The sequence below is a fragment of the Streptopelia decaocto genome, assembly GCF_964273445.1.
Source record: "Streptopelia decaocto genome assembly, chromosome: 3".
In the NCBI taxonomy this organism is placed as follows: domain Eukaryota; kingdom Metazoa; phylum Chordata; class Aves; order Columbiformes; family Columbidae; genus Streptopelia; species Streptopelia decaocto.
The window spans coordinates 96482888-96497381 of record NC_138656.1 but is presented as its reverse complement, the minus strand read 5'-3'; the positions used below and the strand labels follow the sequence as shown (position 1 = coordinate 96497381).

At 40.3% G+C, this 14494-nt stretch overlaps 1 protein-coding gene across 1 annotated transcript in view; it reads left to right on the top strand.

Annotated features, from left to right (window-relative positions):
* Positions 1-14097, top strand: part of AGPAT5 (1-acylglycerol-3-phosphate O-acyltransferase 5) — a 58818-nt gene extending 44721 nt beyond the window's left edge. Inside the window, exons 7-8 of the mRNA XM_082047425.1 lie at positions 9703-9826; positions 11539-14097. Of these exons, the coding sequence (XP_081903551.1) occupies positions 9703-9826; positions 11539-11764 (350 nt within the window). The 3' untranslated portion in view covers positions 11765-14097. The remainder of the gene's footprint in view (positions 1-9702; positions 9827-11538) is intronic.
* The last annotated feature ends 397 nt before the right edge of the window (positions 14098-14494 follow it).

The window sequence follows — 14494 nt, the reverse complement described above, 5'->3', positions numbered from 1 at the left end:
TCCTTTCAGGCCCTGAGCGTGTGTTCCTCTGACTGCGAACTAGGGCCTTGCAACTCTCTGTTACTCTCGAGCAGCTCCTACTCAAGGTGGGTATCCATAACTCCCCTTGGGAACGTGATCAGAAAGCACACAGTCATCACAAAACCTCTGCTACACAAAGAGGATTTTGAAAGTATTTACACTGGAGATTCATAAAATTACCCTGCACCTTGGGCCTCATGCACATGTGAGAGAAAGCACTCAGCTCCCCAGGCAGCATTTATGCACAACAGCTCAGGGAACTCCTGATCTTTATGCGAAAGTGTATCTAAACCCTGAGGATAACAAAAACAACTTTAATTTCTTCACACTGTCAGGTTTGGCAAGAAATATATTGCTGCTTTGAGTGCCTGTGTTTATTTTTGCTTTTTTTTTGTGCATGAGAGTCTTTTTCTTCTGCTCTGTTTGTGGTACTGTTCTCTGTTTATCAAAACACACTGGCTGAAGGAAAGGCAAAAACATCAATACTAGCAGTACTGGCATAGTTCCTAACAGATCCTGTTTATTTGCTAGAGAGAGCATTGTTTTGAACTGCTCCAATCTTTGTATCTTTTCTTGCCTTTTTTTTTTTCCAGTGGCATAGTTCAACTTTTTTTTCCCCTGCTTCTGAAATTTTACAAAAGTTCCAAGGAAGACACAGATACCTGCTAAATTTGCTCTCTTTCAGTTACCAGCAGTGTGATACCCGTTAGATATAATCCACAGACCTAATCCGATCCAGGTTCTGTTGCTGGCAGCCTATTGATCAAAACTGTTGCTGCTTTTGTAGGAAACCTCCTGCTAACTTGGCCAACATACAACATTCACAGATTGTTGCAGAGCAGTACAAAGGCCAGAATGCCTCTGGAATAACAGATTAAAGCCACTCGAAGGCAGTTTCAGTGAACTGTAATGTGGGAAGTGCTGTGGGTCTTCATCATATACCATCTTGTTTCAGCAAGACAGCTTATGGTGACACTCTGCTGTTCTCCAGTGCTGATACCAGTATAGAAAATTATATGTACCATTTTATAATAATAGCTTTAAAAGATTCTTTAAATCTGAGCATCTTTATAAAGGTACAGAAATGTGATTATTTACCCTTGGATTTGCAGGATTTGTTGATCTATAGTTCTTACCTGCCATCTTCAGGATTTTTTAAAGCTGTCATATCCCTGTCTCTGCTTCCCTTATCCAACTGGAAAATTCGGCTTTTTAAATGGCTCCTCGTTTGTAATGCAGGTGCTTTTCCTCCTTAAACATTTTAGCTGGCCGTTTCTGTGGCCTTCTCTGAGTCTACTACATCCTCCTTCAGATACAGAGACCAGAACTGCACATGATATTTAAAATGTGGATTCACAATCTTTTTATGTATCTGCAAAGTGACTCACTTTGCCCTGTTCTCAGTGTCCTTGCTGATGCTGACCAGTATTTGGGTGCATTTGGGGCGGCTGCTGCCCAGTTGAGAGGATGGTTTTGGAGGAGGGTCAACAATTCCCAAATTGTAACCACCAATTCCAAGTATCATGTAATCAGGGTTTTGGGGTTTTTTTCCCCCATGTTTCTTTATGCTGAAGCTCAGCTGCTGCATTTTCACCCTGTTTGCTCAGCTTTGAGGTCCTTTTGGAGTTCAGCCAGTGTTTGCGTACCCAAAATAGCTAAGGCTCTTCTGAAAAAGATGTGAAAAACTGGAGGGTTCACTGTTTGCTCCCCTCTTCAGCTTATCAGTCATGACACAAAATAAAACCAGGCCTGGTGTAGATCCCTGGAGGATCTCAGTTGCTGGGTATTTTCCATCCTGAGAAGTGACTGTTAAGTCCTTCCGTTCCTCTAAGCAGCTTTCAGTCTATAAAACATCTTTTCCTCTAATCTCATGGCAGCTTAATTTCTTTAATAGCCTTCAGTGGGGAACCTTGTCAGAGGCTTTATGAAAATTCAAATATATCATGTCCAGTGAATCCCCTTTATCCGCCTGCTCCTTGACACTGTTGTAGAAATCCAACAAATTGGTGATACAGGATTTTCCTTTACAGAATCCACACCAGCTCTTTTCCAACAGACTGTGATTATCTTTGTGCTTAGTGATCTTATAGACCCTGCTATCTTACCCAGGGATGTCAGGCTCTTTGGTTTGTATTTCCCAGCATCATCTCTAAAGCCCTCATTTGTAGAAGGGAAACTCCCCTTTTTTTCTGGCGCAATGGCTGTTTGTGATGATAGGTTACACATCTTTGTTTTTAAATTCCACATTTGAGAGCTTTTGGATGAATGCCGTCTGGTTTTGGTGACTTCCTGACATCAAACTTGTTTATTTAGTCTAATACTTTCTGTCTGTTTCCTTATTGATCTAGTTCCTTCGAGTAATCTGATAAAAGAATGCAGTGGATGTAGGAATCAAACATTTTCAGCAAGGATGAATAATGCAAACAAATATTTGAGTCTCTCTTGCATGGGCTTATACTTTACTATGAGTGCTGCCCTTCACACTTTTGTCATCTAGCAGTCCCACCAATGCCATAGCTGGCTTACAGCTTTTGATATATTAAAAAAATGTTAAAATTGTTAGAGCACCCTTTGCATTTTTCAGGTTCTTTTTTAGTCTTCTTAATTTTATGTTTACATTTGGCTTGAGTGGTTTTGTGGCTTTTCCTTATTTGGATGAGCTTTCCATTCCTCAAAGAGGAGAAGGTCGGCATATAGTGGTAGCCTCCTTAATTTTCCCATTAAACCACACAGGTGGGCGTCAGACCCACCCAGACTTTTTCTTTTGCATTGTTACACATTTTTTACATGGGTTTCTAATAGAAGTGTTTCTGGATTTTGGTATTTAGGAGTTTAACAGCCTCTAGACTGCCTCCATTTGGACTGTTTCTTTTAGGGTGTTTTGACACTTTGCCTTTTTTTTTCCCCATTACATAGTTCCTTTAATAGTGCATTTGTGTGCTTTAGACTCTTCATCTATAATGCTCAAATTAATTGTGTTGTGGTTGATGAGCACTTCTCACTAACACTGTGCACCACTCAAGACCACATCAGGAATGGCATCTTTTCTTGCAGGTTCTACAACTAGTTGTTCCAGGAAACAATCTTTATTTCTCCTCTCTATATTTTGTTTCCCTGTACACCTCATCCTGACAGAAGTATCGACGCAGTTCAATAAAGGTAGCTGGAATCTCACGATCTCGCTACCGGTCCTGAACTTGCAGCTCTCTGTCTAGATTCGCTATTATATCACTATTATAAAACTTATCAGGAAGTCATTTAATGTAGGTATCTAATATATGTTTTATCAGAGCTTGGAATTTCCATCCACAAGGTTTTCATGGTGCTTCTCTTTCCTTATTATATAAAGCTATTATACTTTATGTAGTCCTTCATGCATACTACCATTCCCTGACCGGTACATCCTATTCTATCATTCCTATAAATCTGATAGCATGGTGATGTTGCACGCTCCTCTGGGTCACTGGGATAGCTGCCTTACAGGGGTAATCTCTTGCTGCCAGTAATTCTTTTTCTTCTCACTTCATGTTCAGGCTTTCACAGTGGTGCAGAGGCACTTTTGAGTTTTGCTCTCACATTGAAGTTTAGCCACATCCACTTCACATGTTATGTCATGTCAGCCTGAAGGGGTTGCTTTTCCTGACCTCTCACTTTCCCCAACTGCTAGTTGAAACACTGCCCAAGACCTTTTCAGTTTTCATAGCCAGCACCTTAATAATGATTCAGGTGCAACCCCTTTCTCTTCTCTCAGAAAAGTCCCCCAGCTCCTCAAGTGCTCGCTCCCCCTGCTGTGTCCCTCCTGGATGCACAGAGGCTCAGGTCTCTGTGTGCATCACGGGCCTCGCATGGGGGATTGGCAGTACTTCTGAGTGCTGTTCCTCACATCTTAGGCTCGTCTCCTGGCTGCCATCTTCAACCCGACCTGCAAAACATCCCCTCCGTGCTTACCTACACCAGCAGTACCAGCAGGTACCGGTGCTGCCCGCTCCTCTGCTGCTCCCCAGGTTTACCCCTCTGAAAAACCTTTGCTGTCCCCCGGATGTTTGCTTTCCCATTGAGTGCCGCTTTGCTGTACCACTGCTTTATTTTGTTAGAGCAAGCTGTGAAATAGTTTCCTGTCAGCTCAACTTGGGGTGATGGAAAGCGTGAAGCTGAGAAACAACCCAGCACTGAAATTTATGTTTGTTTTGCCAATTGGTTGTTAATTTGGTGTGCAAAATAAATGAAATTGGAGAGATGGGATTTCCTTCATTGAGGTGGAGATAATGTATGAACGACTTTGGTAGCTGAACACTTAAGTCCAAACTAATGGAAGTTTTAAAAGTGAAGAAAGTATCTACAGATCAAAGAGGAATGTCTTTGCTATTGTAGTTTGACTGTAAAACTATACACACTATAACAAGCAATGTTCTGTTACTGAGGAGATAACTATTACACGTTTTAAATCCTAGTTACTCAGAATAAATATACATTATTCAGATTTCAGTTTCCTATAGCATCACTTTAAAATCAGTTAAAACAGGAAAGGACTGGGGACTCTTTAAGTGAACATGACTATGTCAGGCTTCAGTTTGTCCTTTCTTAATTTTGAAGGACTTTCTCTATAATTACATTGCAGTAGAAGAGCTGATGTAGGAGGTTGAAATCTGAGCTACTTTATTGCTGTCATATTTAAAGTGCATATAAAAATAGACTTCATTAGTAATTGAAAACTGGAATATCTGTTTAAGGTTAACACCACTGTCACAACTTTCTTAAGGGGCTAGGCAAGTAATTTGGAGTGGTGGAATGAACTTCTGTGGTAGCATTAAGGGCAAGGTGGTCTGAAGCCATTTGTCTGTCCCTTCTCAGTTACAGGCATTTTTATGCTTTGGAGCTTCTCTCCTTCCCTCACTTTCCCTGGGAATGCTGATAATTCAAAACAGAATGAATTGACTTTTGAAGGTGAGGAGTTGAAAACTAGTAAAATTTTGTGGAAGCTCCACTAAGCAAAACACCCTCCCAGAATTTTCGTTTGCAATTAAAAAAACCCGTGGATTCGATTCCTTTCCTTGGAGGCTGTTGCCTTATTAATCCTAATTCTCTACTGAATCCCTCAGTCCTGTGTTAGTGTGAATCCTGTCCCACAGACGGAGGGCCACAGTGTCACAGTTTAAGAACAAAAATGCTCAATCCACCTTGTTATTTTCAAATCTTTCCTTCTGCTGTGGTTGGTCACTAGAAGCATTATAAACATTCTGCACTTCTATCTGTTACATAGCCAGATAGAAAGTCTTATTAGGAAACTACCTCCCACATGAAAGTCAGTCCACTTGCCTCCCACGCAAGTTGTTAGTGTTCGTTTAACCCAAATCATACTCTGCTCCTGATTGACCAACACTGTCCCCAATATAATGTTTGATTATAATGCATGATTTGCACTTACGTTTTGTGTTTTGAATGCAAGTTCAGGCCTGCTTGTTCCTGCTGTTAATTATAAAAGATTCTGCCAAGTTTGGGGATCTGAAAAGCTTGTCAGATGTTGGCCCTAAGGGCTAGTGTCCCTGAAGTTGGATGTAATTTGCACATAATAAATTGCTTCAATAAGATTTGGTTTCTTAGCTTAATCACTTAAGTCTTTGGGGAGTTAAGCTAATGTGAAATTCAGGGTCATGGGACCACCACAAACCTTTAGAGGTTGTGGTGATAAAATCCAGCTGTTCCTTCTCAAAAACAACATCTCGATATATTGTTCTTATCCACTGGTGTTCTTATGTGATTGCAGTGACATTGTGCATCTAAAAAAAAAAAAAAAAGGGTTAGTTGTGTTAAACTCTGACATGAATTGGATAATTGAAGACTGGTCACATTCCCTGACTGGACTGCATGCATTACAATGTCCTCTGCAGATGTCCTGGATGCCCAGGCTTTGGATGTCATGGCCTTGAATCAGTGGGTGGGAATTGTGACTCTCTCTGGAGGGGCACCTGCAGTTGCAGATCACACACCCTGCGGTGAGGCTGAAACTGCAGGGGCGGGTAAAGCTGTGCAGAAGGGCATTGAGATTTACAAAGTTGGGAAGTAAGGCTGAAATTTTAGGATCTTCAGACAGGGGCACTGAATTCCATCTGGTTGAAGAAGACCAGCATAGGAAGTGCTAAGAATCAACTTGCATTGAAACTTGGGTGTAAGGTAGAAAACCAGAAGCAATGTGTAGATCTTTGTGGAGGGTTTTTGCTTTCTAAGCAGATTTGTAGAGTTGCTACATTTCAGCTTTGGTGGGGGAAGGTGTTTCTTTTGAAACACTTTTATGTCTTGTTTTGTTACGTAGAGCTTATTATTGGTAATGTACTCTGTTGCTCTCTTTAAGTGATCAAATATCAATATTTTTAAAAGCAGCATGAAAGTTTAAAAAATACAATATAGCTATTAACTTTGTCATATAACTTTGAATTGTGCTCTTTTTATAATATTCCTTAATAAATCGGATTATAAATAAATCAGAAAAGACTTGCTTGTTCCTATCATGAACAACCTATGTGCTATGAAGCAAAAGAAACATACACTATACAATGCACAGAATGTTTGAAATATATTTTAACACTGTTTCTTCAGCCTTAACTGAATATGCATAGCATAGATGCTTTTTATAGGAGTCCAATACAAAAAGGACCATATCATCTGGCTTCCAGGCATTTGTTTTCTAGATACAGTTTTGCGTATTTTTAGAATGTTCCACTTAGTAGGTAATGCCACTCAAAAAGAGGATTTGTACATCAGTGAACATTATAAGCGTTTAAGACATGGATAATACATCTGTCATTTTAAAATATTAATAGTGTGTTTTTAGGTGCTCATCTAGTCAATGACCTTCATATAGTGCCCTGGATAGCACCCTCAGAGAAACAGATCTGGAAAATCTTTCCTTGTGATTAAAAGCAAGAGGTAAAAACTGCTTTCCAACCCATGAGCACTGATTCTTCATGGTTAGTAAAAAATGTTGCACGTAAACCTGGAGGCAGTATCTATACCTACCATCAGTCTGGACCTCCAGGTACTTAACTTTCCTGCCATCTCATAGCTGTAACTAGGAGGTGGTTTTACCAGAAACTTCTTAGCAACAGTTGTGTTTGCTACTCTGTGGCTAAGAGGTGGCCTTGTTTCTGTTTAGAGCCCTGTACTGGGTTTGCATGGCAAGGTTTTGGTAGTGAGTGGGGTACAGGGGTGGCTTCTGGGCGAAGCTGCTGGAAACTTCCCCCATGTCTGATAGAGCCAGTGCCAGGTGGGTCCAAGATGGAACCAAGGCCAAGCCCATCAGCGATGGTCATAGCACCTCTGGGATAACATAGTTAAGAAGGGGGAAAACTGCAGCACAAGAGTAGCCAAAGAGAGGACTAAGAAAATGTGAGAGAAACAGCTCTGCAGACATCAAGGTCAGTGCAGAAGGGGGGCAGGAGCTGCTCCAGGTGCTGATGCAGAGATTCCCCTGCATGGTGCAGCCCGTGGTGAGGCTGGCTGTCTCACTGCAGCCCAAGGAGGTCCATGGTGGAGCAGAGATCCACCTGCACTGATGGAGGAAGTCAAGCAGGTGGGTGCCCAAAGGAGGCCGTGACTCTGTGGGAAGCCCCTGCTGGAGCAGGGCCCTGGCAGGACCTGTGGCACTTTGGAGAGAGGAGCCCAGGCTGGAGCAGGTTTGCTGGCAGGACTTGTGACCCCATGGGGGACCCAGGCTGGAGCAGTGTGTTCCTGAGGGACTGCAGCCTGTAAAAGGGATTTACGCTGCAGCAGTTTGTGAAGATCTGCAGCCCATTGAAAGGATTCACATTGGAGAAGTTGATGGAGAAGTGCCTCCTGTGAGATGGACCCCACACTGGAGCAGGGGAAGAGTGTGAGGAGTCCTCCTCTGAGGAGGAAGGAGCAACAGAGACAATGTGATGAACTGACCTCAACCCCCATTCACTGTTGCTCTGTGCTGCTCAGGGGAGGAGGCAGAGAAAATTGGGAGTAAAATTGAGCCCAGGAAGAAGGGAGAGGTGGGGGAAAGGGGTTTTAAGATTTAGTTTTTATTTCTTATTACCCTACAGTGATTTAATTGATAATAAATTAAAATAATTTCCCCAAGTCAAGTCTGATGTGTTTGTGATGGTACTTGGTGAGTGATCTCTCCCTGTCCTTATCTCAACCCATGAGCCTTTCGTTACATTTTCTCTCCCCTGTCCAGCTGAGTGACAGAGTGTCTTTGGTGGGCACCTGGTGTCCAGCCAAGTTCAACCCACCACAAGCCCTCAGCCGTCTCTTCAGCTGATGGTGTGTGGGCCATGTTGCTCCCTTTACGCTATGCTGTGGTTCAGTGAAGGGCTGTCTCTGCCTGAGGACTAGACAGAACTACACACAGCACCTACACATTTCTGCATCAAAATGCTATAAGACTTTACTGGTCTCTTTAACTCTTCTCCTTCCTTCTCCCTCTACACATTTACATGAACAGGCTTTTAAAATTCTTTATGGCAATTTCTAGTATATGATAAGGATTGCTTTTACAGTGAAGTCCTTAAAAATAAATAATCCAGAAAAGAAGAAAAACAAATAGGGGGATATTGGCTTGGGCAGACAATAATAAAAAAATGTACGTGTAGTGACAATTACTTTGCACAGTCATTCCTCAAGATACCCCTGATATTTGTGGGTCAAAGTCTTCTGTACGTCTGCACTCCTGTCCAAAAAATGTCAACAATCTAAAGGGACCACCCAGTCTGTGCTACATTTGTTGCCCATCTGTATTATAGGAAGACACTTCTGGTCCCTTTTCAAAATATGAAGATTGTCCAGATTCCCAAAGACTTCTATCCTGACATCATGCCTCACTTTGCACAAGGATTCTGTGGTTACTGTGATACCCCTTGCTCTGATAAATGCAAGTGATTACTAATATACAAATACTGGCGGGGTTTCCGTCACATGTGCAGTATTTTTGCCACTTGTTAGTTGTAAGAAATCCCCCAAGTCTATTTGAGTAATGGAGCTTTGTTAATAATTGGCTTAGTGCTTGCTTGCTAAATTTTTCTAGGACAAATCAAGGAAATGGGGGAGGAGAATTGCAGTAGGGCTGTCTTGAGATTTGTAAGGCTGTATGACAGAGAAAAAATGAAGGGATACAAAATGGAAAGCAGCATTTTGTCCTAAGTCTTTTACCCTACTATTCTTTTTGACTATAGGTTATTACTTAAACTGAAGCCCACTTCCTCCTAGAAATGATTTGGGAAATCCAATCATTGTGATTTTGTCATCCGACAGAATTTACGTTTTAATAGCACAAGGAAAGAGGATTGCTAACTCTAATCAAAACTGCAGGCTGGATAACTTTACGACATCAAAGTTATTCCATCCCATGCTACAGAATGAGTAGAGTACTGCTGAGGCACAAATGTAACGTTTTCAAGCTTAGCATTTGCCATTAGCAGGGTGCATTTTAGGACAACTTTTCAATGCTGCGCATGATAATGGGCCACCATTTCAAAAGTGTGTAAGCCAGATGGCTTCTAAGTTCAGTGAAGTGCTCGGGAGAGAGGGGGGCTTTTGAAAACTGAAGTTAAGCTTCCAAGGCACTTACAACTATGAGGTCAGACTTTCAGCGTATTTTAGATTAATAAATGCCCTGCAGTGTTTCTGTAACTTGGTCTTGTTATTTTGCTCTGTTTTTAGAGTTTCTTTCCAAGGAATGCCCAAGAGTTCATATTTTCATTGACCGAATTGAACTGAAGGACATTCCAGAAGAACAGATGTATATGAGAAGGTGGCTTCACGAACGTTTTGAAATAAAGGATAAGTGAGTATCAACATGCAGAACTTTCTGTTTCAAGAAGCTTTCTTCCTTCTACTATATTAACAGATATACCCATGATTTCTCTGTTACCGGCAGCACGAGCTGTAGGGCACTCTGAAGAGAGGTGGTGTTGGTACACCTGTGCATATTTTGTGTAATACCCTTGTAGTTAAAACTTTAGGGATTCCTGGGTTTTAGACTTTCCTTAGACTGAAGAGCTGTGAATCCATGCTTCAGGCAAGACTCATATTCATCTGAATAGTTTTGATTTATCTTCTTGAAGCTGAGTCATGGGCAGCCAGGCATATAAGATGCCCGAGGTAGGCAAATAAGGAAAGGAAGTTTGATTCCAGCCTCATAATTAGTGTTAGTGTTAGAAAGGGGCAGGTATTAATCTAAGATTTTCTGCCACAATTGTTTATGCATCTTCTGTCAGACAGAAACTGGATAAAAATGCAAGTAACCCTGAAATCCCCACCTTCACTGGGGAAATCAAGTGAAAAGGAAGTTTCATCTGTCTTTGAACTGTGGCAGAACGGAAGTGCCTGGCTCCCTCCAGCATCTCCAGATAAGGAGATGCTCACTGTTGGTGAGCACATGCAGTAGATCCTGGGGGACCTTCTCGTGCTCTGGAAGGACTTTGTGCCTAAATAGGGGATTCAAGTGTTGTTTGAGAGACGATGGTTTAATTTGCCACATCTGAAGTCCAGCTTAGGGGAGCTGAATCAGTTTGCTTCATAAATCCTTGAATCCCTTGTGTGAGACAGAAATTTTCTCGGTTCTTCAGGTATGTTCTGCTTTAAAATTGTTCTATCAGTCTCATGCTCAATGGACATAAAAAAATGATTAATTTGTCCTGTGATCTTTGAATCCACATAGAAGTTAATATGACTGTCTGCAAATATGACACTATTACTAAAGTGTCTTAGAAGGTATGGGTCACTAAGTACTTTTCTTCACTTTTGAGAGGAAAAAAGTCTGAATTTCATTTTGTAGACAAGGAACTGATACATAAAATAAAAGCCTGTCCCTTAAATAGTCTTCTGGTGAAGACCAGCAAAACTGAACCCTGACCATCTATGTCTCATTGTAGACTCGTGTTGACTGGAACACCTTTCCTGGGACCAAAGCAGTCTGTCAGGCGAATTTAGACATACTTAAAACTGCAGAATTTTCCAATCTGTTTTTTACAGGTTTTCAAAAATAGGAGGAAAAAGGTTACTGCTAAACCAGTGGTGTGGCATTTTACTCTTGCATATTTTGCTTCCAAAGTATTTAGTGTCTCGTGAGCCCTCGTTATGTATTAGTTTATTTTATGAAGATACATTTCCCCCACTCTTCGATGTTCAACAATTAACTGTGTGCTGTTTTGTCCTATGATATTGCCCAGTATTCTGGGCTTATCTGCTAAATGCTGAATGAATAGGATTCTTTTCAACATTTATATTCGATGTTAATATTGGTCCCTAAGGAAAATCTGTTTTTATTCCTTACAAAGGTTCAGGTTGAGTACTCTGACATGCAATGTTACTTTGAATGCAACATATTCTGAAGGTATACTGATTGTTTAAACTTGTTACAGATGAGCTGCTACATATTGTGAAATCATTTGTTAAATAGTGTGTGAATAGAAGCAGTTATTGGATGAAAGTAAGTTGCTTAAAACTTCTTACGCTAATACATGACTTTGACCATCTCCTTTTGTCTGCTCGTAGGTTACTAATAGAGTTTTATGATGCAAAGGATTCTAAAAGAAGAAATAAGTTCCCTGGAAAAAGTGTTCATTCCAAACTAAGCCTCAAGAAAAGTTTGCCATCTTTGCTGTTTTTAGGAGGCCTAACTGCTAGTATGCTTCTGACAGAATCTGGAAGGAAACTTTATGTAAAAACATGGATATATGGGACTTTATTTGGCTGCCTGTGGGTTAGTATTAAACCATAAGCAGATGTTAGTCTCCAGTCAGTGCAATGTGCAGTCTTTTCTGGCACATTGCACCAAACTTTTTCCTGAGTTTATAGTAAAAAGTGTAAAAAAAGCCTTATTGATTGAACATTGGAAATATTAGAATTTGTGACTTAAGCCTCTATGCGGTTGGTCTGGGGAAAATAAATGTAGATTTTCACATTTGCTACTGATTTTTGCTGGAATAATGACAGATAAACCGAGTCATATGATAAATTGCTTTCCCCTTGAACTAACATCCATCTCTGTCTGCAGATTTGATGAAGTTATGCATAAGGGTGTCTTAAGTGGACCTGTGAATGTATTTACAGAGATTAATTTAGGTATATATTTATTCTTCTGATGTTCATGTTGAATTTTCATTACTCTGGTGCATTGCAACAGCTCATTTGTATCTATCCCAGCTGTATCACAACTAAAATAAAAACTTTTCTTTTTTTTTTTTTTTCTTTTATTCTTACTTTGCGGTTTTAGGTAAATACTGTGTTCTTTAAAAGGGACTATGTAAGCTGGCAAATCATGAGATAGTACCTGAAGCAGAATAAAATGTTCCTGAGAACTTCTCTTCAGGGGGAAGAAGCTCTGTTTATCTAGTGCACGATTTTTTTTATTATATTGCAGTATTAGCTGATTATTTTACAGATGCAAAACATTAAATTTTACTGAGCAAAGAGCTTACAGCACCCTGTATTTGTGCATAAAAGGAGCGTATGCAGTGTAATGAAATGTTAAGTTTTTGTTTCTGGCCTAACCAGACTGTAGCCTACCTTGTGTCTGCGTTGTCCCTGGCGCCTCGAGAGTTTCAGCTGAGCTCACAGACCTTTCGTGTGTCCGTGCCATAAGCAGCTGTGAATGCTCAGAAGTTTCCTGTTACCTCACGATTTTCTGGAAGCAAACTCTGTCGTTTGGGTAATGCACAGAATTACTGTAACTTCGGGGGCATAAGGGTATGGTAACGAGGAACCTTCAGGTGTTCCTGCTAGATCCGAAGCCTGTACCTTTTCCTGCTAGTCTCATTTAGCCTGGTGTTCCGTCATCCGGCGGTCGTCTCCATGCTGTCACGTCACATTAGATTCTCAAACTATTCTTGGCGATGCAAACTCCAGTTGGATTAAGTTACAGGGTTGATGTACACGATTTTCACAATAGTCTAGTAGTAAAAGAAATGCGTGTCCTGTGAGTATTTCACCTGCTTGAAAATACACTTCAAAAAAGCAAAATCAACAAACCCTTACTACCAGAAAGTCTGCATTTCCCACGGCTGGTATTTTTGTTGGGGAAACACCATTTCCTGGTAGCAAGGGAATAGTCTCAGTGCACAGCGATGGACTAGGAAAGAGAATGTACTTTCTCTTCTTCCATTAGGGAATTGAACTCCTTGTATCAAAATGAAAGAACTAGAGAATATTTTTGTATCCCACTTGCAGGCTTTAAATGTGCATCTCTTTTTAGCTTCCGTGCAATTTGTCTTGCATTAGAGTCCAACGAGTTAAATGTCTCTGAAAATAATAACTTAGTTTTTCAGATTCCACCATTGCCAGTTAATTAAAGATACTGCTTTTACTGTGTGGTTGGGGTTTTTTTTACAGAATTTTATAGCATAATTACAGTTCCATCTTAAAATCATGAGGTACAATTTTCAGTTTGCAGTTCTGTGTCCTTCCATAATGGATTTTGTCACTGGAGTTATTTATATCAGTGATTGATTCAGGATATGTTGATGAACTTTTTAAAAACAATGACTGGGAACAGTGTTGAAAAACAGTATTGTTATGAGGCTGTGAAACCAGAAAAAAAAGCCATTTTATGTAACAGCCAAATGTGTTCACATGTAGTTCTTCCTATTCTCGGCTGACCATTCCCAGTGGGTATAACCAGAAAGCCGTGTTCCTACGTTAGTGTGATTTTTCAATCATGGAATGAAATTTTACTCTGAGATGACTACATTTCTTTGTAACAGCTCAGAATAACATTTAATTATACATGATAAATAAATGCAAACTGCTTAATTCATTTGTAGAAAAGTAACTGCTATTTTGGAGAGCCTAATTACCATGAAATATTGGATCTCTCTTGCTGTTTAAGAACCAGGAATATAATTGATGCAGTGCAGCAAGCAACCAGGATGTTTATTTTGAACCTTATTCTCTATCTTAATTTTTTTTTCTTGCAATTAATTTATAAAGATTTGAAATTGTAATTTGCTGATGTATTTGGTGTTGGGAGTATCACATGCTATTTCTAAATACGCACTGATATTAACTTGAAATATTTCTTCATTAAAATAAGAGCCAATGCTCATTCAACTTTTCTGTCCTGTCTACTTGTTCAATTTTTTTCTCCGCTTTTATGTCAGTAACTTGCTTAACAGCGACTGCTTACAAAAAGATTACGAGTGTAGTTTTAAGTTCTTGACAAAAGGATTTGTGTGAGAAGCCGTCAATGAAAGAAAACAGCTTGTCTTTTTCTGTGCAGCTGAAATGTGTTAGAATCGATTAGTGCGTGTTCCCATTCAACACACCAGCGGGTCGGTTGCATTGCAGTAGTTTTTCACCTGTGAACACCTGCACCACTTTCTGCTTGTTAACAATATTAATTAATGTGCAGAACCCCAGCTCTGGCCAGCGCAGACAACCCTGGAAGACGTATTGCAAACACATGCATGAAGTATATCTCAGTAGCAAATGCCACCAAAGTTTTAGTGACATA